At 32.8% G+C, this 26,058-nt stretch overlaps 2 protein-coding genes and 1 long non-coding RNA gene across 3 annotated transcripts; 2 read left to right on the forward strand and 1 right to left on the reverse strand.

The window, feature by feature from the left end:
* Positions 1-795: 795 nt before the first annotated feature.
* LOC142239738 (uncharacterized) lies at positions 796-1,131 on the forward strand. The gene has a single exon (XM_075311517.1). It carries the CDS (start codon positions 796-798, stop codon positions 1,129-1,131), a length of 336 nt encoding a protein of 111 aa, XP_075167632.1.
* Positions 1,132-3,550: 2,419 nt separating this feature from the next.
* Positions 3,551-4,026, reverse strand: LOC142241791 (uncharacterized). The gene is made up of 2 exons (XR_012723810.1): positions 3,822-4,026; positions 3,551-3,764 (listed from the first exon to the last, which is right to left on the reverse strand). It is a non-coding gene; the product is annotated as an uncharacterized LOC142241791 (long non-coding RNA).
* Positions 4,027-4,557: 531 nt separating this feature from the next.
* clu (clustered mitochondria protein homolog) lies at positions 4,558-25,965 on the forward strand. Its single transcript, XM_075313161.1, has 7 exons — positions 4,558-4,983; positions 20,676-21,777; positions 21,831-24,084; positions 24,148-24,273; positions 24,344-24,559; positions 24,623-24,834; positions 24,910-25,965. Exons 1-7 carry the CDS (start codon positions 4,857-4,859, stop codon positions 25,103-25,105), a joined length of 4,233 nt encoding a protein of 1,410 aa, XP_075169276.1. The 5' UTR covers positions 4,558-4,856; the 3' UTR covers positions 25,106-25,965.
* The last annotated feature ends 93 nt before the right edge of the window (positions 25,966-26,058 follow it).

Below are 26,058 nucleotides of genomic sequence, written 5' to 3' on the forward strand. Positions count from 1 at the left end.
TGCCTTTATAGATCAATTTAGAACGACGCCAATAAGGGACCCTCCAAACAATCAGAAAAAGTGCATTTTAAGATAGTTGTAAAAGAATCATTGTGGTCGAGTAAAACACGTTTGTTTAGATATTTATTAATTTGATTAAACATTTATAAATTCTTAAAAATATAACATTTATACCACTATCACATTACATTTAACATAATTTTTGGCATTAACGATGATGTTGAGTTGCAAGTAGCGAGTTACTTGTTGCTGCGTCTATCAACCAGTGTTTTTATTCCATGGAGGCAGCGTGTCTGTAAAATATCTGAAAAACAATCACTTTATTCCATTTGGAAAATCACCAAATTGTTCACCAATATACCTTTCACAATTTTAAGCGTATAATCTATGTTTTCAGAACTTTATTTTCGTTTTTATTTAATTAAAATATAACAAGCTGGTTGCGCTTGGCGTTTCACAAAAAAATGGCTTTTTTAACAGTAGGGATGGCAAATTACTTGCATGTACTTTTTGATGTACCTTTTCATGATGGTTGAAGTGACATTTACGAGTCTGTGGTAACGATGAGGTTGAAATGGAACTTTGAAATGCTGGCAGGGTACTGACTCGAAAGATCTGAATATATTCTTAAATGAATTGAAAAGAGAATTCAAAATTGTTTGCAAAGAAGCAAACTACTTTTTGGGACTTGAGATTAAAAGAACTAAAGAAAAGATAACGATAACTCAAGAAGCTTATGCGAAAAGACTGTTAGAAAGATTCAATTTTCAAGATTGTAAAAGTGTTACAACACCAATGGTTAAAAGTTCTGAAATTTCAAAAGCAGGGGAAGAAAAAGTACGTGAATCTAAATTTCCATATAGACAAGCTGTTGGTGGTCTTATGTACTTAATGCTGGGTAGTAGACCTGACTTGGCATACAGCATCGGATTTTTATCAAGAACTTTGGAAAACCCATCCTCTGAAGATGTAATGCGTGTGAAAAGAGTTTTTAGATATATCGCTGGTACGTTGAGCTACGGTATCGCATATGACGCCAAAAACAATCCAAAGCTGGAATGTTTCAGTGATGCTGATTTCGGCGGATGTATGAAAACTGGTAGATCAACCTCTGGAGTGGTAATTAAATAAATGAAAAAAGCTGGCGTATGCTTTAGCTTTTTTTTATGCTTTAAAGAGGCTTTATTTTTTCCAACACACATAGAAAGCGCAATGCTCGCTTCATAAACAAATTTGTATTTTCAATTACAAACCTGGAAGCAACAAATATTTTTAATGTGTCTACCAAAGTCCAAAAAGTTAAAATAATTTAAACTTTTTGAAGCTTCGGCGCCAAGCTTATATTTATTGTGTGCAGGCTCATATAATTACGTGTGCTTCAACTTTTTTCAAAGCAAAGAATTTAGCGAAGAATTAAGCGGCGTGTTTATTGTGTGTCGGCCTTTATTGTCGTCGTTCTAAATTTATTAAAAAAGGCACCTAATAATTGCACTCATGCGATACTTTTTTGTAGTGACTTGGAGTGGTACAACTTCTCAATAGTGACGGCGCTTTTCCGACGAGTTTTGGATGTCGTATACGATTGTTTTCGACGTGGTGGGGATTCTCAGAAGCACCGTCAAATTCAAAAATATTGGCAGGGTATACCTTTCACAATTTTTTCAGCACTTCATTTTCCTTTTTATTTAAATAAATTATAGTAAGCTAGATGCGCTTGGCGTTTCACAAAATATAAAATGGGTCTTATAACAATAGTGATGGCAAAATACTTTCACGTACACTTTTTACATTTTGATACGCCTCCCCCATCACAGTTGGCGATTGTTGTAGTGTCATTTACGAGTCTGTGTTAGCGATAAAGGTGAGTATTAAGTTCGAGTTTAGCCGCTAATTTTCACTAAAGGTGGGTATTAAGTTCGAGTTTAGCCGCTAAAATTGTCATTTTTTCACGATTACTTTTCTTTAATAATCCATTTTAAGGAATACAAACTTTGTGAAAATTTGCTTTGGGCTATTCGCCATCAAGTTATAATAAAATTTGCAACCAATATGTATAATTGTATGCCTTTTTTTACTGATTTAGTTTTCACTTTAGCGCCTAAACTCGAACTTAATACTCACCTTAAAGGTGAGTATTAAGTTCGAGTTTAGCCGCTAAAATCGCTAAAGTGAAAACTAAATCAGTAAGAAAAATGCATGAAATTATCCATATTTGTTGCAAATTTTATTATAACTTGATGGGGAAAAGCACAAAGCAAATTTTCACAAAGTTTGTATTCCTTAAAATGGATTATTAAAGAAAAGTAATCGTGAAAAAATGACGTTTTTAGCGGCTAAACTCGAACTTAATACCCACCTTAAGGTGAGTATTAAGTTCGAGTTTAGCCGCTAAAATCGCCATTTTTTCACGATTACTTTTCTTTAATAATACTTTTTAAGGAATACAAACTTTGTGAAAACTTGCTTTGGGCTATTCCCCATCAAGTTATAGTAAAATCTGCAACAAATATGTATAATTTTATTCCTTTTTGTATTGATTTAGTTTTCACTTTAGTGAAAAAACTCGAACTTAATACCCACCTTTAAAGTGAAAACTAAATCAGTAAAAAAAAAGTCATAAAATTATACATATTTGTTGCAGATTTCATTATAACTTGATGGGGAATATCCCAAAGCAAATTTTCACAAAGTTTGTATTCCTTAAAATGGATTATTAAAGAAAAGTAATCGTGAAAAAATTACGATTTTAGCGGCTAAACTCGAACTTAATACCCACCTTAAGGCCGGTACACTGTTCGGTTGGTACTCTGTTCGCGTTGAAACTCCATAAAAGACCAAAAAAATGCGAAAAACTAGCGAAATTTTTTCCATTTGTGGGACTAGCAACCACCATCTAGCCGCTCCCTTCTATATGGAAATATAAATAATGTATATAACATGGAATTTAAACACAAATGTTAATAACATAAAACCTTTATTTGGTGAATTACATTTTACAATCGTTTCTTTTGTACTGGGCATCGGGATAGTTAACACAAAACAAACTGTAAACAAAAGGAGGCACTGCAATTGATGTTGGAAAACAAGCATTAGCACTTCAACCAACGTGAATAGTACGTGGTAGCAACGAATGAAATCACCAGAATTAATTGCTTTGTTCCAAAAAATAAAATACAGCATTGTAAATTTATTTTTATTTTTAATCCAAAGTTATTTGCAAAATTGTGGTCATGCTTCTTCTTTTTCAAATCAATTATCATGTGTCCGTGTGTGTGTGTAAACAATCGAGCCACTACCCTGCCAACATTTTTTGAATTTGGGGGCGCTTCTGAGAATCCCCAGTACGTTGAAAACAATCATATACGATATCAAAAACTCGTCGGAAAAGCGCCGTCACTATTGAGAAGTTGTACCACGCCAAGTTACTACAAAACGGTTTCGCATGAGTGCAATTATTAGGTACCTTTATAGATCAATTTAGAACGACGCCAATAAGAGACCCTCCAAACAATCAGAAAAAGCACATTTTAAGATAGTGGTAAAAGAATCATTGTGGTCGAGTAAAACACGTTTGTTTAGATATTTATTAATTTGATTAAACATTTACAAATTCTTAAAAATATAACATTTATACCACTATCACATTACATTTAATATAATTTTTGGCATTAATGATGATGTTGAGTTACAAGTAGCGAGTTACATGTTGCTGCGTCTATCAACCAGTGTTTTTATTCCATGGAGGCAGCGTGTCTGTAAAATATCTGAAAAACAATCACTTTATTCCATTTGGAAAATCACCAAATTGTTCACCAATATACCTTTCACAATTTTAAGCGTATAATCTATGTTTTCAGAACTTTATTTTCGTTTTTATTTAATTAAAATATAACAAGCTGGTTGCGCTTGGCGTTTCACAAAAAAAATGGCTTTTTTAACAGTAGGGATGGCAAAATACATGTATGAAGTACATTTTGTACTTTATGATATGCTGCCCCCCATCACAGTAGGATGGTTGTAGTGACATTTACGAGTCTGTGGTAGCGATGAAGATGAAATGGAACTTTGAAATGGTGGCAGGGTAGTTGCGTATGGATATGTAATCATTTTTTTACATTTTGCGATGTTGTCAAAAATATTTCCCAGAAATAAACGCAAAAAAGTGCCAAAATGGCTGTTTTTTCCTTCAAATTATATTGTCAACACTATCATTTTTCAACGCGAAAGAATGATTTAGGGGAACTTTTTTTGCGCCAACAAACATAGTACCGGCCTTTAAGTATGAAATGGAACTTTGAAATGCTGGCAGGGATGATGTACATTTTGTATTTTTTGATACGCTTCCCCCCATTACAGTTTGCTATTGTTGTAGTGTCTGTGGTGGCGATGAGGATGAAATGGAACTTTAAAATGCTGGCAGGGACGGCGTATTATGTTCACTGAAATTGAAAATGAAATTTTCTGAGATAGGGACACTGTCCGTTGCTGTTTTTTAGAAACAAACTGAACATGTCTTCTTGACATGAGTATTCGGTAACCACTCAAATTAAATTCATCGGGAAAATAGGAGTCGGTGTTCAATCGCAGGAACACATGAGTTAGTTAATAAATACTTAACAAAAAACGTGCCGAATAAGAAAAAATAAAATATATAAATTTAAGTTTTGTGCCGATTAGTGGAAAGTGTGTAACACGAATTAAAAAGTGTTGGATTTACGCACGGAATCCCTTTTAATTATCCGTATTGGCATATTCATTTTCACTGACAAGAAACTCTGCGAGTTACACAACATCCAGCCTCAATTGCAACGGCAAAATACATTAGCTACGATAATAGATTGAAAAAGTCGGTACAAATGGCATTGGAAAATGATAATAAGAACAAAAACAAATCGGATTCCAATGGTGCTTCGGAAACAGATGCATCTCAATCACCTGTCCTGGAAAGCTTAAAGGGAGAATCAAATGGATCCAAGAAAAAAGGTTTGTACAACACACTGTTGGTTACCTCCCTCCCCCTATACATACACATCCATTCACCCAAATATACATTCAAAGCGCGAGTGGTAGTATTGAATTAAGCTATGCTGTTAACTATAATTATTGTGCATAGAAATTCTGCGATTACTTACATGCTGGGCTAAAAGTGGAAAACAACAATCACATAACATCAATTACGTAATATTTTTAGTTATCTGTTTTTCCTGCTGAAGAGCAAACTCAGTTTCTAGAAATCGGTTTATGAGCTGCGAACTTGCTCTTCGTCCATCCGTGTAAACGTTACCGGCAATTCAGAACATAAGAGATAAATATTGTTGCATTAACCTACAATTAGCACGTGCATTTAAAATACAATGTATCCATGTTCTATGTCTATAAAATAAATGCTTATAATTGCAAAAAATGGTTTTAACCCATAGACTTTTGTTTTGAACTATTGTTCTTGTTATTTTTTGACAATCTAACATATAATTTCTTGTATCATGTGTGAATATCGTACTTTTAATAACTCTTATTTTCTATTTTTTTTTTTTTTTGAGTAATGCAATCTTTATTACCAATTTTATATATGTTCATTCGACTGTCGAAAATTCCTACTAATGGCAATTAGTAAATAGAATCACTAATCGAATCTGTAGATTGATTATTGGTGGTTCCCAATGATAACTTTTTTCCTTAATTTTGTTTTATTTTAATATTTTGTCATATATGGAATCCATTAATGTATAAAGTAGCGGATTTATGTAACTTCAACTCTTATTTATGGATATTTTAAAATTACATTATCAACCAAATATGGGTTATCGTGTATTTTGGTTTACATCTGCTGCCGGCAACAAAGAGCAACGTACCATGACTTATCTCTATTCTCTTCATATATTCACTCTCTCTCCCTTAGCTACACTAGATATATATATATAGTACTTTCATACATACTATACACGTGACTTGAAGGGGGCATGCTTATTGAAATCTGAGTATACGTTTTTTTTGTCTATTGACACATCCTGTGGCGCCGATCTAGCTGGACGAAACATAAACTATAAATAAAAAATCTATTCTGTAATTTTGTTTGTGGTAGTCATTACGAATTGTGCACATATTTTGTAAAGACATCAATTTGAATGAAAATTTGAACAGTCCCGGCATTTAAACAAAGCCCTAATATTTATTTGCTTTAAATCGTAGAAAAGTTAACGTGAAATATAGATTCGCCTCAATTGTTTCAGGGCAATCAATAAGCGAATAAAACAGATTCATATTATAATGAGTAGTGCAGCCAGACTTAATCGAAAGTCGATATATTTTGAAAAATCTATTCCAAGTGCATCCTATCGATTTGTAATGCAGTAAACATTTTAGTTTGGGAAGCCATAAAATATGTGAACTTCTCAATTAATCTACCCATTATTTCCGCCCGACAGCGGCAATTTAAAAACCAGTAAGCAATGGTAGTTTATGCCCTTTTAATACATGTGTATGAAGATAAATTTTAAAATTTAACTTTAACAGAGCAATTTTAACATGTTAACAGAGCTATGTTAACGGTTAACATAACCCTGAGAGTAGTAATCAATTCCTAAATTTTTGTATTTATATATCAAATTGTTTTTGTAACGTAGTCTACATATAGTAGTAAGATATATACTTAGTATTAAGGTGTAATTATATGTCAAGTTTTTGCAGTCCTTGATTGTAGTCCTAATTATTTTTATAATTTTTTTTAAGTAAATTTAATGTAATTCTTTATTTTGAGTATCACTGTAACCGTATATGGCCATTTCGGCTTGGTTGTAAAATGAGTTAAATAAATAAATAAAAAATGGGCTTTAAATAGACTTAAAAAAATATAGCACATTTGAATTTAATTTTAGATTAAAACCTAAAAATACCATTGCTTGTGCATTACAATTAAAAAAAAAAAAAAACAAATAAAAATAATAGGAAACACAATGAGTAAAAGCTAAAGGAAAAAAAATAAAAATTAGACATTTTCCTTTTGAATTTTTCCTCCGTGACTGCTTAGCAAAATATGTTAAACTTCGCTGTTATTAAAATAACAACATACTTTTCTCTGAGAGTCGCTCTCTTGCTTTGTTTCAGTGTTGCCAGGTAATTTTTGATTCTTCCCCCCAAATCTTAAGAAGAAAACCCCTAAATTGGTCTAGACTTTTTTCAAAAACCCCCAAAAATTTTAAGTATGTAAAAAGTACAAAAAGAGACCCAAAATTTCGTTAAAAATCCTGTGTGATACACTATAAAAATTAAATTTAACACAAATATATAAACTGAAAGAAGATTTTTTCTGAGGAGCAAAATTTCAGACAAAATAAGCTTTTTAATGCTAAAAATTTTCCTTTGAAGTAAAAAAAATCATTAGATAAATTCATTACACATCTTGTCACAAATTCGGGTTCGATTCCTGCTTCAACAGAACACCAAAAAGTAACACCTCAGTAATGCTGGTGACATTTCTGAGGGTTTCAACGCTTCTCTAAGTGGTTGCACTGCAATGTGGAACGCCGTTCGTACTCGGCTATAAAAAGGAGGTCCCTAAGTGAGTCTAAGGAGGTCCCTAAGAGAGCCTGATAACTCGGGCCGCCACCTAACCTAACTTTGTTTTTAATTGTATCAAATATTAAAAATGCCCCTTCAACAGATGCGTTTAAAAAAGAATGTCATTGCATACTTGCTTGTATTTAAGAATATGGGTTGACTTCCCTTATTTTTTTCTCAAAATTCTTGCCAGAATTGTTCCAGATTTTGTTGAGAATTGCTCCACTTTATAAGATCGAAGATATTTTCTTTTACCCCCAAAAATCCCCCCAAATAAATGTTACCCCTAAAAATCCCCCTAAACGTGTAAAAAACCCCTAAATTTGGGGGGAAACCCCCAACCTGGCAACACTGCTTTGTTTACAGATCCGACTCTCAACAGATGTTGTGAAAATAACGTAGCAGTGTCTCAAACACCGCATGTATTTTTGAAGTTAAATTTTAAAATATAAGTCAATTTTTTCAAAATCGGTAAAAGATACGCGAATGAAATTAACGTCAATAATAGCTCTTATCTAGATCTATCAGAATGTGTAGCATTATATCCCGAATCCATTTCAAATTCGAGAAATTTTGAATTTAAAGTTAAATTTTAAAAAACTCAAATGACCCACTGTGGTGGACACGAAAAAGATAGGTTAATGAAACTTGTACCACATAAACCCTCGTCGAGAGCTATTTGAATATGCAAGCATTATATTATGGCCCACTATGGTGGAATGGAGAAAGTTAGGTTAATGAAACTTGTACCACATATAGCCCTCGTCGAGTGATAGCCCATTCATTTTCCCAATTAGAATTTGGAAATACCACTCTATAACGATTATTTTTTAAGTGGAAGCGAAACAATAAAGTTATTATGATGACAGATATATCAAGATTAAGTTCATGGTAGTTGCAAATGTTTTGCACAGCACTGTATATGTTCTGATATATCCTGACGAGGGCTATATGTGGTACCAGTTTCATTAACCCATCTTTTTCTATTCCAGCACAGTGGGCTATTTCAGATTTTTAAAATTTTACTTTTGAATCAAATTTTCTCTTAGGAATATAACTCTTGTACTTTCTGATAGAACTCGACGAGAGCTATATGTGGTACCAGTTTTATTCACATATCCATCTCCAATTTCATTCTATAAACAAATCAATTTAGTACCTTTTATTTTTGCATTTCTTTAACAGTTCTGTGATATATATTCCTAATATTCCTTTAAGTTAGTTTTTACTCATTGTGTTTTCTATTATTATTGATTTGTTTTTTTAATTCAATGCACATACAACGGCAGTTTTTACGTCTTAATCTAAAATTAAATTCAAATGTGCTATTTTTTTACTTAACAGAGTTCTGTTAACCGCTAACATAGCTCTGTTAACCTGTTAAAATTGCTCTGTTAAAGTAAAATTTTAAAATTTATCTTCAAACACATAACCATAACCTAACCTTCACACACATTTTTAACACTCGCATCAAAAATTCAAAACGTTTTGTTGTCTACCCGATTTAAACAAATAAACATTCTTTGTTTCTTACTTTTATTTATTTTTTTTAACTCATTTTACAACCAAGCCGAAATGGCCATATACGGTTACAGGGATACTCAAAATAAAGAATTACATTAAATTTACTTAAAAAAAATTATAAAAATAATTAGTACTACAATCAAGGACTGCAAAAACTTGACATTATTACACCTTATTACTAAGTATATATCTTACTACCATATGTAGACTACGTTACAAAAACAATTTGATATATAAATATAAAAATTTAGGAATTGATTACTACTCTCAAATGCCTACTAATGTAGGTTATTTGATTCTAATTTTTGATTTGATTTCTAATTTTTGTTTTTTATTTAATAAAAACTAACTAGGACTGCATAAACTTGACATATAGTTGCACCTTAATACTAAGTATATATCTTAGGTTAAACAGCGTTGGGAACTACAATATGTAGACTACGTTACAAAAACAATTTGACATATGTATATAAAAAAGCAACATCATGTAAACATGTGCAATTAATGCTGCTGATTTGAACTATAATAATCAAAAATTCTTTTGCGAAATGTATTCAAGGATAAATGAAAGGATTTTTAGGAAACTAGCAAAACATTGAATGCACGGGCTACCCTAACCTGAAACGATCGCTCTTGGATAGGAGTAAGCAATGGTAAACGAAGTTGTGGGTTTCTGACCGATCTACAAAATTGGAATAATTCAATCAAAAAAAGCAGGTTCCTGACTTATAAAGACTTTGTAGAAGAAGAGCAGATACCTAATATTTAAAAATTCTAAAAATGTACATCCAAGAAATTCGATAACATATTGAGTAACATGCTGCCTTAAATTCACGTTATATATAAATTGAATAACTCTGTTAAAAAGAAGTCTAAGTTTCTTTAAAATATAAGTAAAAGTACACGAGTAAACCTCAACACAATAAAGAAAATGAGGCATTACTATTTTCTTCTTCATAGATTGAGGGAGACATAGCTCGATATTGTACAGTTTCCTATCAACAACCACACCAAGACATATACCAATGCCCTGTCCTCATGAAATATAAATCCCTCTATATAGTGGGAAGTGGTGATTGATAATTCGTCCAAGCTTTAAAAACAAGGCCAAAGAATTCCGAAAACTACCTAATAAGATCACATAATGTAATTTAATATGTTGTTGCGTATAAAACTTCGTAAAAATAAAAAGAAAAAGAAGAGAAAAGCGTACCGACAAAATCTTCATTATTTTCTTTTATCGGACGCACAAAATTTGTAACTATGCCTTTTATGTGAACCTGATAAAATATTTTTGACGGCCATATATTATGCTATCTTTGTAAATAGAAGTCACCAATACATAAATTTAAAATTTTAAAAATAATTATACATGCTATTGTAGACCCTGCCGAGGCAATGCAAGTTCTTCTTAAAGAGCTTATTCTAATGTTGTCTTTGTATTTTTCGAATTTGTGTTGACAAACTACACAATTTTTAATAACATTGTTGTGATTGTAGCTAGGTATATTTAATGTTACATTCGCAACATTTGTTGTTGCATCCAATCGAAGTTATGCAAGCAACCTATAGATTGAAAGTTTTAGCTTGAAGTAGTTGGTATATTTTTCGTTGAAACTTTCCTAACAATCATTTTCAGCTAACAGGGATGTACTAAACTAAATGTAAAACTATGTTAGCAAAAGTGAACATTGAAATGACTCATATTTTAGCGCTAAGAAAAATTTACAATTTTCCTTATAATAGAAGGCTTTCTTACATAAAGTTGTTTTTGTTAACTTAATATATTCTTGAATCGGTTTAATCTTTATGATATAGCCGGAATTGGCCCGCGTGGCTGGACCAAAATTTTTCCTTTATTTTAGTTTTATTATAGGAACAAATGTTTATACAAAAATAAAAAAATCCAAATAGTAATAACAGATTGTTATTTTTTTATATTTTATGTATTTTAAAATTAAAATTTTTGTTCAATTTTCTTGGTTGGCCTTTGGGTTTTTTACAATTTTGGGATTTTTATTTGGCTTGAGGTTATGAACTAATGGAACAACTCGTGTTGTAGTTTTTCATTATTTTATTCTCGAAAAATTTTTTCTCGGATATTTCGATACACCTTATTTTTAAAAAGCTACAAACTTCCTTCTTACAAAGTCAGTTATGAGCATTGAATCGTCGTGGATGCTCACCTACTGGTGTTTTATAAGCTTGTATAACTATTTTGTGATTATCGGATGGTATTCGGTAGAATCGTTGCAAAGTTTTTTTTTCCATCAGCATAAAGAATCGAATCGTCCTATAGCAATTGCACAAGTGGTGGTGACTTCTGTTACGCGAAAACGGAGTTTAAAACTAGTGATTTTTATTTACATTATTTTTTCATGAAAATATGTTAGGTATGAGTTGGTATCGGGCTAATTAAAGTCATTACACGCTGATTAACGATTCTACGCCTACAACTAAACATAGCATTGTCTTATCGCGCAAATAAAGATTGAAATTTATAGATATTTATTCACTTTTTTTTAAACTTTATCCATATATTATTTTCAAGAAAATATTTTAGGTATGATGCAGTATTAGGCTAATTAATGCCGCTACGCACACAACGCTTTCTGTGAAACAGAGCATAGGGCCATCGCGCTGATCGATCGATCAAAAAACTATATATTGCGTTACGGTTCAAAAACACAAAAAATTAAAAAAAAGTATTGCGCCTTCTGTCAGACGAACTGCACAAAACATTCCTCACAGACCACAGAGTATACGCATACAGTTTGGTCAAAATGGTTCTAGAAGTTCCTTAGTTACGCCCCCAAAAGACATAAAAGCTAAATATTACGCCGAACTTTAAACTAAACAGAAACACTCCTCACGGCCCATATTAGGCTAATTAATACCGCTACCCACCAATTAAGCACCCAACGCTTTCGGCGAAATAGAGCATAGTGTCATCGCGCTGATGATCGATCGATCAAAAAAACTATATATTGCATTACGGTTCAAAAGCACAAAAAATTAAAAAAAATATTGCGCCTTCTGTCAGACGAACTGCACAGAAACACTCCTTTCAAGGTTTTCAAGGTATCTCAATATGCAAATATATTATCACCATCGCATTTAGACAATCGGTCCATCAAAACATTCTATTCGCCAAAGAGTAAGCTTTTCCAAAGAAACTATTGGCATTTCTCGTTCTCTTAAGTCGGCATTTCAAGTTTTATTCACTGAGGGCATATTATGGTTTCTGTTGCTTATGGAACATCTGATATCATTTTGGAAAGGGCTGACTAGAACACTCGTAGATTAAAATTGTTTTCTTCTTTGGGCCAAAAATCTCACTGTCGTTCTAATTTTATAATTTTGGATGTTGTTGCTTATGTATGTGTCCATATCTTTCTCCCCGTCAAACTTAATATCATTTCTTGATTTTCAGATTCGAAATTGTATTAGAAATGAAAAACATTTTATACGTAAATAATTATAATATATTTTTTTTTGTATCTAGAGATTTAGGCTATTCGTTATCGACTAGCGACATGCGTTAAAAAGTGATGGCGAAAGCGACATCAGGGAAAAGGGCGATTTTGTGTCATTTTTCTTTCAATCCGCCACTAGTTTGTACTTGCTTGTCGGTATTTTATTACTATAATTTTTTTTTTTATTTATTTGGGTAGAATAATTGTGACTTTAGTGTTGGGAGAGTAACGAGTATTTGATTAAAAGTACTCGTTACTACTAATTTTTTAGTACTCGTTAGTAGTAAATGAGTACTCAATATCTTTTTATTTCTTCTTCTGGCGCTAAGTAAGTTAGTGGATTAAAAGCAAAATTTTCGAGTTTTTGGAAAATATTAATTAAAGCTTTGGAATATTGGTTTTACCAATTAAAATGACAAAAAAGCAAATTTTGGCTTCACCTCAAAGAAAATGAAAAATGAGTTACATTTACTTATTTCTTATAAAAGTTTTCATTTGTCAGTTGGTAAGAGCGATTGTAATAGTGATAGATGATACTGGTGTAGGTGGGAGCGTTTCGAACAAAACCTTCCTTCTACGAGAAATTTCATGGGGCATTCGTCTTCAAAGATAAATATATAGTCAGAAATTTTTTTAAATACTTTGTATAATTCACTACAAAATACATCATGAGCTTTGTACACAGAAAAAAATATCACCAAAATATTTCCAATTAAAAAGTTAATTGAAGTTGAAAATTTTTTCAATTAATAAATTAATTGATACAATTAACTTTTTAATCATGATAGAAACATTAAGTTAAAAGTCAATGATCGAACATTTTAAAATTTTTAATTAAAAAATTAATTAAAACAATTAACTTTTTAATCAAATTCGGAAGACTAAGTCAGTTAAAAAAGTGATGAACATTTTTTTAAATTTTTAATTAATTTTTTTTTTTCAAACAATCAATTGTTAATCCATATAAAAATTCTAAGCCAATTCAAAATGTAATTGAAAATAGTTACCTTTTTTAATTAATAAATTAATTGAGTTTTGCAATCAACATCAATTAAATTTTTAATTGAATCAATTAAAAAAATTAATTGAAATTTGGTAATGAAATCAATTAATTTTTTAATGAAGAATTTTTTCTATGCTCAATTAAAACTCTGATTGATGCTATCATTTTTGTGATTGAAGACATTTCAATTAAAAAATTAATTGGATCAATTAATTTCGTGATTGAATCAGAAAAAAATTTTTTTGTGTGTAAGTATTTGTAAAATATAACCAGCACAAAAAATACGCGACTTAGCAAGTATTCATGACCATGCGTGCTTGGTTTTGAGCACTTTGTGTAAGCTTGCTCTCAAACCAAAATTTATTGGTAAAAAAGTTTTTATTTTTCCTATAAGCCAAGAAGAGTTTATGGTTTTTTGGGTACCCTGCTAACATTTTTTGAATTTGGGGGCGCTTCAGAGAATCCCCACTACGTCGAAAACAGTCGTATACGATATCCAAAACTCCTCGGAACAGCGACGTCACTATTGAGAAGTTCTACCACGCCAAGTTACTACAAAAAAGTATCGCATGAGTGCAATTATTAGGAGCCCTTCTGGATACATTTAGAAGGACGCCAATAAGAGCCCCTTCAAACAATCAGACAAAGTGCATTTTAAGATAGTTGTAAAAGAATCATTGTGGTCAAGTAAAACACGATTGTTTAGATGTTTATTAATTTTATGAAACATTTATAAATTGTCATAAATATAACATTTATACAGCTATCACACACATTTTTATGCATTAATAAGAGATTGATGTTGAGTTACAAGTTGTAAGTTAAATGTTGTAGCGTCTATCAGCCAGTACTTTTATTCCCAATGGAGGCAGCGTGTCTGGAAAAATATTTGAAAAACTATCACTTTATTCCATTTGGAAAGTCAAAAATTGTTCACCTATTTACTTTTCACAATTTTAAGCGTAATAACTATGTTTTCAGCACTTTATTTTCGTTTTCATTGAAATAAATTATAATAAGCCAATTGCGCTTGGTGTTTCACAAAATATAAAATGGCTCTTGTAACAATAGTGATGGCAAAATACTTTCATGCGAATAGTGATGGCAAAATACTATCACAGTTGGCGATTGTTGCAGTGTCACTTACGAGTCTGTGGTAGCGATGAGGATGAAATGGAACATTGAAATGCTGGCAGGGTAGTAATATAATGAGTATCCATACATTCCCCACATTGTGTTGGTCATTTGTCTTAACCTAGACAATGAATGGGACACAAAACTACCCTGCCAACATTTTCTGAATTTGATGGCGCTTTTGAGAATCCCTACTACGTCGAAAACAATCGTATACAACATCAAAAACTCGTCGGAAAAGCGCCGTCACTATTGAGAAGTTGTACCACGCCAAGTTACTACAAAAAAGTATCGCATGAGTGCAATTATTAGGTGCTTTTTTAATAAATTTAGAACGACGCCAATAGAATGATGTTGATTTACAAGTGGCAAGTTACATGTTGCAGCGTCTATCAGCCAGTGTTTTTATTCTAGATGGAGGCAGCGTGTCTGTAAAATATCTGAAAAACAATCACTTTTTTCCATTTGGAAAGTCAAAAATTGTTCACCAATATATGTACCTTTTACAATTTTAAGCGAAATAACTATGTTTTCAGCACTTTATTATCAATCTTATTTAAATAAATTATAAGAAGTTAGTTGCGCTTAGTGTTTCACAAAATATGAAATGGCTCTTGTAACAATAGTGATGGCAAAATACATTCATGTACATTTCATACTTTTTCATACTCCTCCCCCATCACAGTTGGCGATTGTTGCAGTGTCACTTACGAGTCTGTGGTAGCGATGAGGATGAAATGGAACTTTGAAATGCTGGCAGGGTATGTAGCAGAATTGGTTCATTTAATCCCGATAGGGGATGAGTTAATACATATTATACGTCGATAGTATCTTTTTGAAAATTGGTTGATAAATATAGATTTTACAACGGAAATACGAAATGGGACATATATGCCCCATTCGTCATTAAAGGGTCAATTAATCTTTTCGAAATGTAATTATTATAAATAGTTACTACAAGTCGGAGATGTTTTAGCATTTATAATCCTGCACTTTTATTATAAGATTTTAGTCTTGTGTATGTACTCAATAAAATCAAATTAAATATTAAACGCAAATAAATAAAATTTATTTTCACAATCTAGTGATATAGTCTATTTGTTATCGAATGTACCTATTACAGATCCTTCTCTGAGAAAAAATATAGATTCAAAGTTGTTTCCAGTTTTGAATTTGAGTTCATTATATGACTTAAAACATTTCTTAAAATGCAGATAGAAAGTGGAATGAGAGGGAAATAGATTATATGCCTCGCATTTACTCCGAATTCAGGATTAACTGAGAAATACTGAAAAAGTTTTTCTGCAAAATAAAAACTTCAAATTCAAAATTCAAGCAAAATTTTGTTGAAGTATAATTAATTTTTAAAATGAATTAGATTAATTTTATTTCCACGAAAGGTTTAGAGCGAAGGTAGCACAATCAAGGGTTATCCAATGACATTTAAACACCGTAGCACCAAACCTATACCGAGTAAATGTCAGTGTTTTGCAATATTCATAATGCATTGTCTACCTAAATATCTTTTGGAGAAATTAACGAAAATGTACCGCGAGAGCCAACGTTGTGCAATGGCAAGCATGTCCGCCTTGTATACAAAGGGTTATGGGTTCAGTCCCAGTTTCGACCAAACACCAAAAAGTTTTTCAGTTTTTTATAATCATTGAGCTAAACATAGAACACTCAGAGATATGAAAGAAGTCCACTACAGTGGTATAACAGGGGACTAAATAGTCTAAGTGAGCCAAAAATATCATATACGAGGGCGGTTCGGAAACTTCTTAGCCTATCAATGAAAGAGAATAGTTAGTTTTTCAAAAATATTTTTATTTTTCAATATAATCTCCTGAAACTTCAATACAATTAGTCCAATGCTTTTCTAGCAATTCTATCCCATGATTAAAATAGTTTTCCTCAATGTCTTCAAAATAGTGGTTTACAACTGTAATTGCATCTTCATTTGATGTAAACGCTTGCCAGCAAGGATTTTTTTAGATTTGGGAACAAGTAAAAGTCACTGGGAGCTAAATCAGGAGAATAAGGTGGGTGATCACGAAACTCGTACTTTAATTCGTTGATTTTAGCCATTGTTAAAACACTCTTATGCGCTGGTGCGTTGTCTTGATGAAAAATTATTTTTTTGTGTTGTAAGCCAGGACGTTTTTCTCGAATTTGTATATTTATTTGATCCAAAAGGTTGTAATAGTACTCTGAATTTATTGTTTTACCTTTTTGCAGATAGCCAATCATTAAAATACCTTTGAAGTCCCAAAAAACCGTTGTCATAACCTTACCAGCCGATTGAATTGTTTTTGCCTTCTTTGGAGCACTTCCTCCAGCTTCAGTCCTTTGTTTGGATTGTTCTTTTGTCTCTGGAGTATAGTGGTGGACCATGTCTCATCAACAGTTATGAAACGACGCTTAAAATCCATTTTATTTCGCTTAAAACGATCCAAACAAGCTTGAGAAATGTTCATTCTTATGCGTTTTTGATCGACTGTTAACAAATGCGGCACCCATCTTGCATTGAGATGCCCATGATATTAGCAATTTCACACACTTTTATTCGTCGATCATGTAATACCATCCCAGCAAAAACTAGGTAACCACATCTCATTACAATTTACATTACCAGGAGTAAAGCTGTCATTACACATTGCATTACATTGCGGTGAGTTATAATGACTAACTTGTAATGACAATAATAAATACTACTCGGTAATTTTCGAGTTGATATTCTCAAAATGTATTGCATTTGGCTGTTAATGACTTAATAAAATAGAGTAAATGATGGTACCATTAAGTATAATTATTCACATAATTGAGCATTTAAAAAACTCAAAAAGAATATGTTATGTAACGGTAATTCTGAAGATTTTTCAGTTAAGGGATATTCTTCACGAATATTTCATAATAATTGTGTTTTTAATTAATGACATCACCATACTATGTTTTAAATAAATGCTTTATTATACCTCATTCACAGTACACTTTCAAAATCGACTTCACTAGATTTCAACGGTCACTTGCCTTATAAAAAGGGATATATAAATCCACTTTTAGTAGGTTTCGAACATAATGTGAATCTAACTCCCTTAAACGACATTTATTTCAATTTTAACTGTGAAATTAATTTGCCTGTAATCTTATTTATTTTTATTTTATTTAACTCATTTTACAGCCAAGCCGAAATGGCCATATACGGTTACAGGGATACTCAAAATAAAGAATTACATTAAATTTACTTAGAAAAAATTATAAAAATAATTAGGACTACAATCAAGGACTGCAAAAACTTGACTTTATTACACCTTATTACTAAGTATATATCTTACTACTATATGTAGACTACGTTACAAAAACCATTTGATATATAAATATAAAAATTTAGGAATTGATTACTACTCTCAAATGCCTACTAACGCAGGTTATTAACCAATAAGTTTAATTATTTGCAACTAATTTGGATGATTAGTTACATTTTTGTTTGTTTCTACAATATTCGTTTCTATTCAAGTAATGTTCACATTACAGCATTACTCGCCATATTTTGATCCATTGTAATCGGCTAGAGAAGTCAATATTTTCGAGATTTGGTTGTCTGAGACAATAAGTGGCTATTTTGCAAAATTTGGTATATCTGCGAATAAGTGATTACATATTAGATGATTATATGCTTTAAAAGCACTAATTATTTCATGGCCAAAGATATGCCTGGGGAGAAGTACTTGCCTCCTAGGACATGCGTATGTAAATGTAATCCGGAGCGATGCCAATTAATAAGTGATTATTAATTTTTAAACAGGCTTACCTACAAGATTACCGGGTAATGATAGTTTTGCTGGGATATCATGCACTTTGGCTACAATTTCTGTTGTTGTTGCTGTTTTTGGACGTCCACTACGTGGTTTATCTTCAATGCTTGTACGACCACGTTTAAATTCAGCAACCCAATTTTTTTACTGTTGCATATGAAGGAGCACTTTCACCATATCATTATGAATTTCTTGTCCTGATAAACATTTTTATGCAAATATTTAATGACAGCAGGCATTTCTAATTTTTCCATTGTAAAAAATTGCGGATGCGTCTTTTTTTAACACCTCCCAATAAACACAAACGTTTGAAAAATGCTAAATTTCAATAATTTTTCAAACATTTTTTCAAAGGATTAGGGTAATATTCAAGTTGAGAAATTGTTGAGAGAATCGCGTTCTCAACAAAAAACAGACATTACCCTCAACAGTGAAATTCAACACATTAGCAATAATATCTCAAGTGTTATCCTCAAACTGAAATGCATCGTTACTTAATAATTGGTCAAACAATTTTCGATGCGAGTCAAATTCAAAATTAACATCGTTGCAAATACTTTTCAACCTAAATTTGTATGAATGATATACCCACTTCAAATTGAAAGTCAAAGCCAAAATTCTATGAATTTTGTATAATTTATTCATTTTCATCAAAATAATATATATAATACACTACATAATACACTACAATACCAATTGATAAATAATAATCTTATTAAACATATCAACAAATAAGAACAAAAAAAAAAAAACAAACAACAAAACTTTAAATATCTTAAACATTATTAGTAAACACTTTTGCAATGATAATTCGATTTCCTTCCTTTTGGTGTCATAAAACAGCATTAAAATTTATTAACATGCGGGCAATTTGAAATTAGGAACGTACTGGACCGCGTGTTAGAATTGATTTCCAGCAGAAGGAATTCACAAAATATCCATTTTAAACTGATAATAGCATATGAATTAAACTGACGATGTGATGCACATTTTCATCCAGAAGTTGTTGATTTCAACAATTTGTTATTTTTAACAATTTTAATAGGTTGCACTTGTAATGTTTCTGGAAACTTTTTCTTGTCGATAAGCCACTCATTTTTCATTGGTCAGCTTCTTAATGTTTGCAAGAATGTAGCATCCAAAGATGTTAGTTTTCAGCAAAGAGATTTAAATTTAGTGACTTCTCTAAAGTGTTGATTTAATTTTTCATATTGACGTACCAATTATTATAAACTATTTGAAGCAGTTCCAGTTAATTGTCCACCATTTTTTCATCGGTCAGCTTTTTAATGTTTTCAAGAACGTAGAATCCATAATTTTAGTTTTCTGCAAACAGATATACATTTAGTGACTTCCTTAAAGTTTTATTTCATTTTTTATTTTCACTTACCTATTTTTATAAACTATTTGGTTATTTGTCTAAAATTTTCCATTTTTTTATTTCTTGCAATTAACCACGAACTTCGTTGCACAAATAAGTATTAAAAACCACATGGTTTTTTCGTTGCATTTTAGGGTAGTGTTTTGTCAAAGTTTTCTCATATTATCTTCAACACCTTTTCAAAGATTTCGTCAACATTTTGGCAAATTGGAAGTAATTCGCAAACAATTTGAAGATATATTGAAGATGAGCTATTTCAAGTCAAGTTGAATTTATGTTGAAAATTATATTTACCCTCAAACTGAAAAGTTGTTGCATTTGAAAAACGCTCATCCTGTGTTTATTGGGCTGTATCTATATGAAGGAGTTGCCAGATCGAAACAAAATTTAACATGTGTTCATAACAGAGATGGGAGTTTCCAAAACACTTAACTTTTTTCTGTTTATACCGCGCTTTTTGTGCTAGGCTAAGGACTGCCCTCGTATTACCTAAAAGATGGGTACTAAGTTCGAGTTAGCCGCTAAAGTCAAAAATGAATCAGTAAAAAATGTATAAAATTATACCTCTTTGATGCAAATTTTGATATAACTTGATGGGGAATAGCCCATCAAGTTTATATTCTTTAAAATGGATTATTAAACAAAAGTAATCGTGAAAAATGGCGATTTTAGCGGCTAAACTCGATCTTAATACTGACCTAAAGGTAGTATATGAATGTCGTGCTATTCTCAAATTGTATATGACGAAACAAAAGATTATTAAACTTATCGTATTATGTTTATAGGTAAAGTTGGAAAAAATACTGCAAAATCAGAAGAAGTTGCTAATGGACATAACCAAGCCAATAAAACTACTGGTACATTGAACGGTAATACAGATCCAAATGCCAACGACATCGGAACAGAAACAGAAAATGGATCCAAAAATAAAGAAGCGTCCACCGAAGGAGGCGATGAGAACTATGAAGGAAATATCGATTTGGATATTTTGCACGATAGCGGCATCACGGTTCACATACAAAGCCCAGGCACAGATATGTGGTCAGTGCAGTTATCTAGCATGGAGCTCGTTCAAGAAATTCATCAATTGTTAATGGATAGAGAAGATACGTGTCACCGTACCTGTTTTACCCTTCAATTAGACGGTGTTACTTTGGACAATTTCGCTGAGTTGAAGACAATTGAAGGCTTAAAACATGGGTCTACCATTAAGGTAGTTGAAGAACCGTACACAATGAGGGAAGCTCGCATTCATGTACGCCATGTACGTGATTTGTTAAAAAGTATGGATCTAGCCGACGCCTATAACGGAGTAGAGTGTAACTCGCTTACATTCTTACATACAATTACTCAAGGTGATTTACTAGAGAAAAAGAAAACACGGCCCGATTCGGTTGATTGTACGCCCCCAGAATATATTATGCCCGGAGTAAAAGAGGCTCCATTGCAACCCCTCCAGCCTGGGGTCAACAAAAATTCCAAGGGTCCACAAGCTTTGAAAGTGCTCACAACCTCTGCATGGAATCCCCCACCTGGGCCACGCAAACTACATGGAGATCTCATGTATTTATATGTTGTAACTATGGAGGATAAACGCTTTCATATCTCCGCCTGTCCAAAAGGTTTTTATATTAACCAATCAACTGACGATGTTTTCAATCCGAAGCCCGACAATCCTTGTCACCTAAGCCATTCATTAATCGATTTGTTATCCCACATTTCTCCATCTTTCAAACGTGCCTTCCAGCAAATGCAGAAAAAGCGAACTTTACGTCATGCATTTGAACGAGTTGCCACACCTTACCAAGTGTATCAGTGGACGGCTCCGCAGCTTGAACACACAATAGATGCCATTCGTGCAGAAGATGCATTCTCTTCTAAGCTTGGGTAAGAATATAATTAATTCCACGATCCCAATAATTTACCACCTTTATCTCTAGATACGAAGAACATATTCCTGGCCAAACACGCGATTGGAATGAGGAGCTTCAAACCACCCGGGAATTGCCGAGGAAAACGCTGCCAGAACGATTGTTAAGAGAACGGGCAATTTTCAAGGTCCATGGGGATTTTGTAATAGCTGCCACAAGAGGTGCCATGGCTGTTATTGATGGCAATGTTCTTGCCATAAATCCAGGAGAAGATCCAAAAATGCAGATGTTTATATGGAATAATATTTTCTTCTCCCTTGGGTTCGATGTACGCGACCATTACAAGGAATTAGGCGGCGATGTGGCAGCGTTTGTTGCTCCTCGTAATGATTTACATGGCGTACGTGTATATAGCGCGGTAGATATTGAAGGACTTTATACATTGGGCACTGTTGTCGTAGACTATCGTGGATATCGTGTTACTGCTCAATCCATAATACCCGGTATATTAGAAAGAGATCAAGAACAGTCAGTTGTCTATGGTAGCATTGACTTTGGGAAAACCGTCCTGTCGCATCCCAAATATTTAGAGCTGTTGCGTAAAGCTGGAAAACATTTGAAAATACTACCTCATTCTGTCCTAAATGAGCGAGATGAGCCGGTAGAATTGTGCTCGTCGGTAGAGTGTAAAGGCATTATAGGAAACGACGGTCGCCATTACATTCTAGATCTACTGCGAACTTTTCCACCAGATGTAAATTTTTTGAAATTAGACATCGAGTTAAGCCCAGAACTGAAAGCTATGGGTTTTCCTATCGAACATAAACACAAATTATCCTGCTTACGTCAGGAATTGCTTGAAGCTTTCATCGAAGACCGTTATGTGAGTTTTATACGCAATGCAGCCCAACATTTGCAACAACTTAATGCTAATAAGAAGTCCGAAGAAAATTCGTCATCTGCTATAACAGAAAAGGGCGAAGAGGCCAAAGAAAGCGTACACGCTGGAGGAGAACCAAAGAATGAATCCGCAAAGGAAACAACTCAAAACGTTAACGAGAAAAAACAAACGGATAGTGACAAAAAAGCAAATGATGCAATTGAAAGTGCATATGATGCCATCAAGGAAGCTCAATCAAATGTTGCTACTTCTGATGAAACTCAGGCTTCAGAAGTTGTTAAACGCGCATGTGCTGCAGTTGGATCCCTTAAGGAGAAAGAGTTCGATTTCCGTTTCAATCCTGATGTGTTCTCGCCAGGCATACGTCACGTTGATGATCCCAATGGAAATAATCCATTGAATAAGCAAAAGAAATTGGTACAAGAGGCAGCCGAGTTTTTAGTCTTGAAGCAAATTCCTGCCTTTATTAAAGAACACATGAGTCATACTTCGCCTCCTATGGATGGCACTTCGGTTACGGAAGCTCTGCATAGCCATGGCATTAATATACGTTATTTGGGCAAAGTTATTACAATGTTGACCCAAGTACCACGCATGGAATACCTATATCGCATATCCGTCATGGAACTGATTATCCGCTCTACCAAACATATTTATTACGCATACATGCAAAATACAGATGCCATGCATCTTTCTGCTGCCATTAGCCACTTTTTAAATTGCTTTCTTTCATCTGGACCTGTGTCAGCTAATGCCTCCTCCGATGAATTAAATAAATCCAACAATAACAATAACAACAATAATAAGCGTGGAAAGAACAAAAATAAGAATAGCGGGAAAAGTAATCAAAAGAATGGTCAAGTAACTAACGAGAACAACGACTGGGCCTTAATGACACCAAAGTCTTTGTGGCAACAAATCAAGAAAGAATCGAAATCCTATTGGGATTACGATATTGGTTGCGAGTCTATTGAGGCAGCCATTGAAAAATTCTCGCTACAACGAGTAAGCATTTTACGTGCCTTCTGTCTTAAGGTTGGAATTCAAATTTTTCTGAGAGAATACAACTTCGAATCGCGCAATAAGCAAACTTTTAACGAAGAAGATGTTCTCAATGTTTTCCCAATTGTTAAACATATAAGCCCTCGAGCGTCAGATGCTTACAATTTCTATACATCAGGGCAATCAAAAATACAACAAGGACTATTTAAAGAGGGCTATGAGCTAATTAGTGAGGCCCTAAACCTTCTGAATAATGTGTTCGGTGCAATGCATTCAGAAAATGGTTCTTGCCTTCGTATGTTGGCTCGCCTTAGTTACTTGCTTGGAGATGCCCAAGAAGCTTTGGCTATACAGCAAAGGGCTGTTATTATGAGCGAACGTGTTAATGGTGTTGATCACCCTTGCACAATCCTGGAATATGTAAGCAATGATGATGATTCAACGTTATTGTAAATGACTAATCGTTTTTTCCTTTCGTTTCAGACCCATTTGTCGTTATACTGTTTTGCCAATGGTCAGATTAGTACATCTTTGAAGTTGCTATATAGAGCTAGGTATTTGTTGGTTCTAATTTGCGGCGAAGATCATCCAGAAGTAGCGCTTATTGACGTGAGTTACTAGAATCCGAATAACAACTATAACAAGTACTCATTTACTGTTTTCTCTCTCATAAATTCAGAGTAACATCAGCTTGATTTTACATGCTGTAGGACAATATGAGCTTTCTTTGCGTTTTATTGAACATGCCTTACAACTAAATTTGAAGTACTTTGGTAATAAATCAATGCATGTTGCCGTCAGTTATCACTTAGTGGCAAGGACCCAATCATGCATGGGAGAGTTCCGCTCTGCCTTGAATAATGAAAAGGAAACGTATGCCATTTACAAGTCGCAGGTATCTCATCTCGTGGAGCTTACATACGTAAACATATAATTTTTGTTTGTTTTCAACTTATAGTTGGGCGAAAACCATGAAAAAACTCGCGAATCTGCTGAATGTCTCCGACTTCTTACGCAACAAGCTGTGCTTTTGCAGCGTAAAATGAATGACATCTATTCGAATGGCAAACTAACCACTGGATTGCCTCCAATACACATACAACCTCCCACCATGGGATCGGTACTTGACATGTTGAATACAATCAATGGCATTTTATTTGTCCAAATCAGGTAATGCAACATTTACAATCCATCGATCATACATAATTCAGTGCAATATTTTTTCTCTCTCCCTTATTTCAACAGTCAGAAAGATATTGCTCAAGTGAAAAATGAAATTGAAAAGCATTTAAAAACAACAAATGAAGTCAATGAGACAACGGAAACTCTTAAAAAAATGGCTGTATCATCTGATACTGATAATAATGCCAGTTCTAAGTTGGATCAACCACTAACAAATGGCAACGATGTTAGTCCAACTCTCGAACCCGCTTCTAGCTGAATTTAATTGTAATTAAATTCATAACCCTAATTGTAACCTTTTATAATTATAATGATATCCTCTCAATATTTGGACTGTTTTACAGTACGCAGCTTAATATACAAAAGTGGGGGTTTTTCGTAGAATTACTCGCACACATTGAAAACACCAAAATGAAAATATACAACAAATACTACATACATATAGTGTTAGTTTAGTTGATATTTGGAACTAATGCAAAGAATTGGTGACATTTTCTTAATGAAAATAGTCTTAAGGAACCCAGTTACTATTCATAAGCACTATTCATTAGCTACTACAAGGTAGTAAAGAGACCACGTTTTGATGGCTTCGTACGAGAGTGTACTCTCATACTTGGGCTCTAACTGAAAGAAATTTCTTCAATCTGTTTTTTTTATCATTGTTAATTTTAGCCTTTTTAGATTTAATCACAATAAACATTTATACATCGCTATTTGTTAAATAATAATTGAAACCATTACAATGAACGCACTGGCCACATTGTTTTCTACAATGTATATGAACAATTATAACAATTTTTATACATGCATTGAAATTTATATAAACAGTAAAGCAAAATTAGCCATAGTTTATCGTAATTGAAAAATTTATAAATTTTGATGAACTGATCGATCAAAATATAGAAGAAAAAAGTACACGTGTAATTTTAATTGCAATTATAAATTACTATATATTTCATATCTATCATCGTAACTAGGAGAAGGCTACAAGTGTGTTCAAAAAATCTTTTGTTGAGAATGAAGAAAATGTAAAAACTTAAAATAAAAAACTTGTTAAGTTGAATTCATACTATCTTCTATATATATATATATGCAAATATATGATTAATAATAAACGAACCATTTTAATATTTTATTTAATAAACATATTTTGGAGAGGATCATATCCGATATAAATCTTTTTTGGTCTCCTAATTTCTGATATCCGAAAGC

The sequence above is a fragment of the Haematobia irritans genome, chromosome 5 (assembly GCF_050003625.1).
Source record: "Haematobia irritans isolate KBUSLIRL chromosome 5, ASM5000362v1, whole genome shotgun sequence".
Taxonomy (NCBI): domain Eukaryota; kingdom Metazoa; phylum Arthropoda; class Insecta; order Diptera; family Muscidae; genus Haematobia; species Haematobia irritans.

Bases quoted from the DNA above. Each gene is read 5' to 3' on its own strand.
- LOC142239738 (XM_075311517.1), top strand. From the start codon at position 796: ATGGTTAAAAGTTCTGAAATTTCAAAAGCAGGGGAAGAAAAAGTACGT.
- clu (XM_075313161.1), top strand. From the start codon at position 4,857: ATGGCATTGGAAAATGATAATAAGAACAAAAACAAATCGGATTCCAAT. The intron at 24,085-24,147 runs GTAAGCAATGAT...CTTTCGTTTCAG, and splicing joins CTTGCACAATCCTGGAATAT to ACCCATTTGTCGTTATACTG. The intron at 24,560-24,622 runs GTATCTCATCTC...TTCAACTTATAG, and splicing joins ATGCCATTTACAAGTCGCAG to TTGGGCGAAAACCATGAAAA.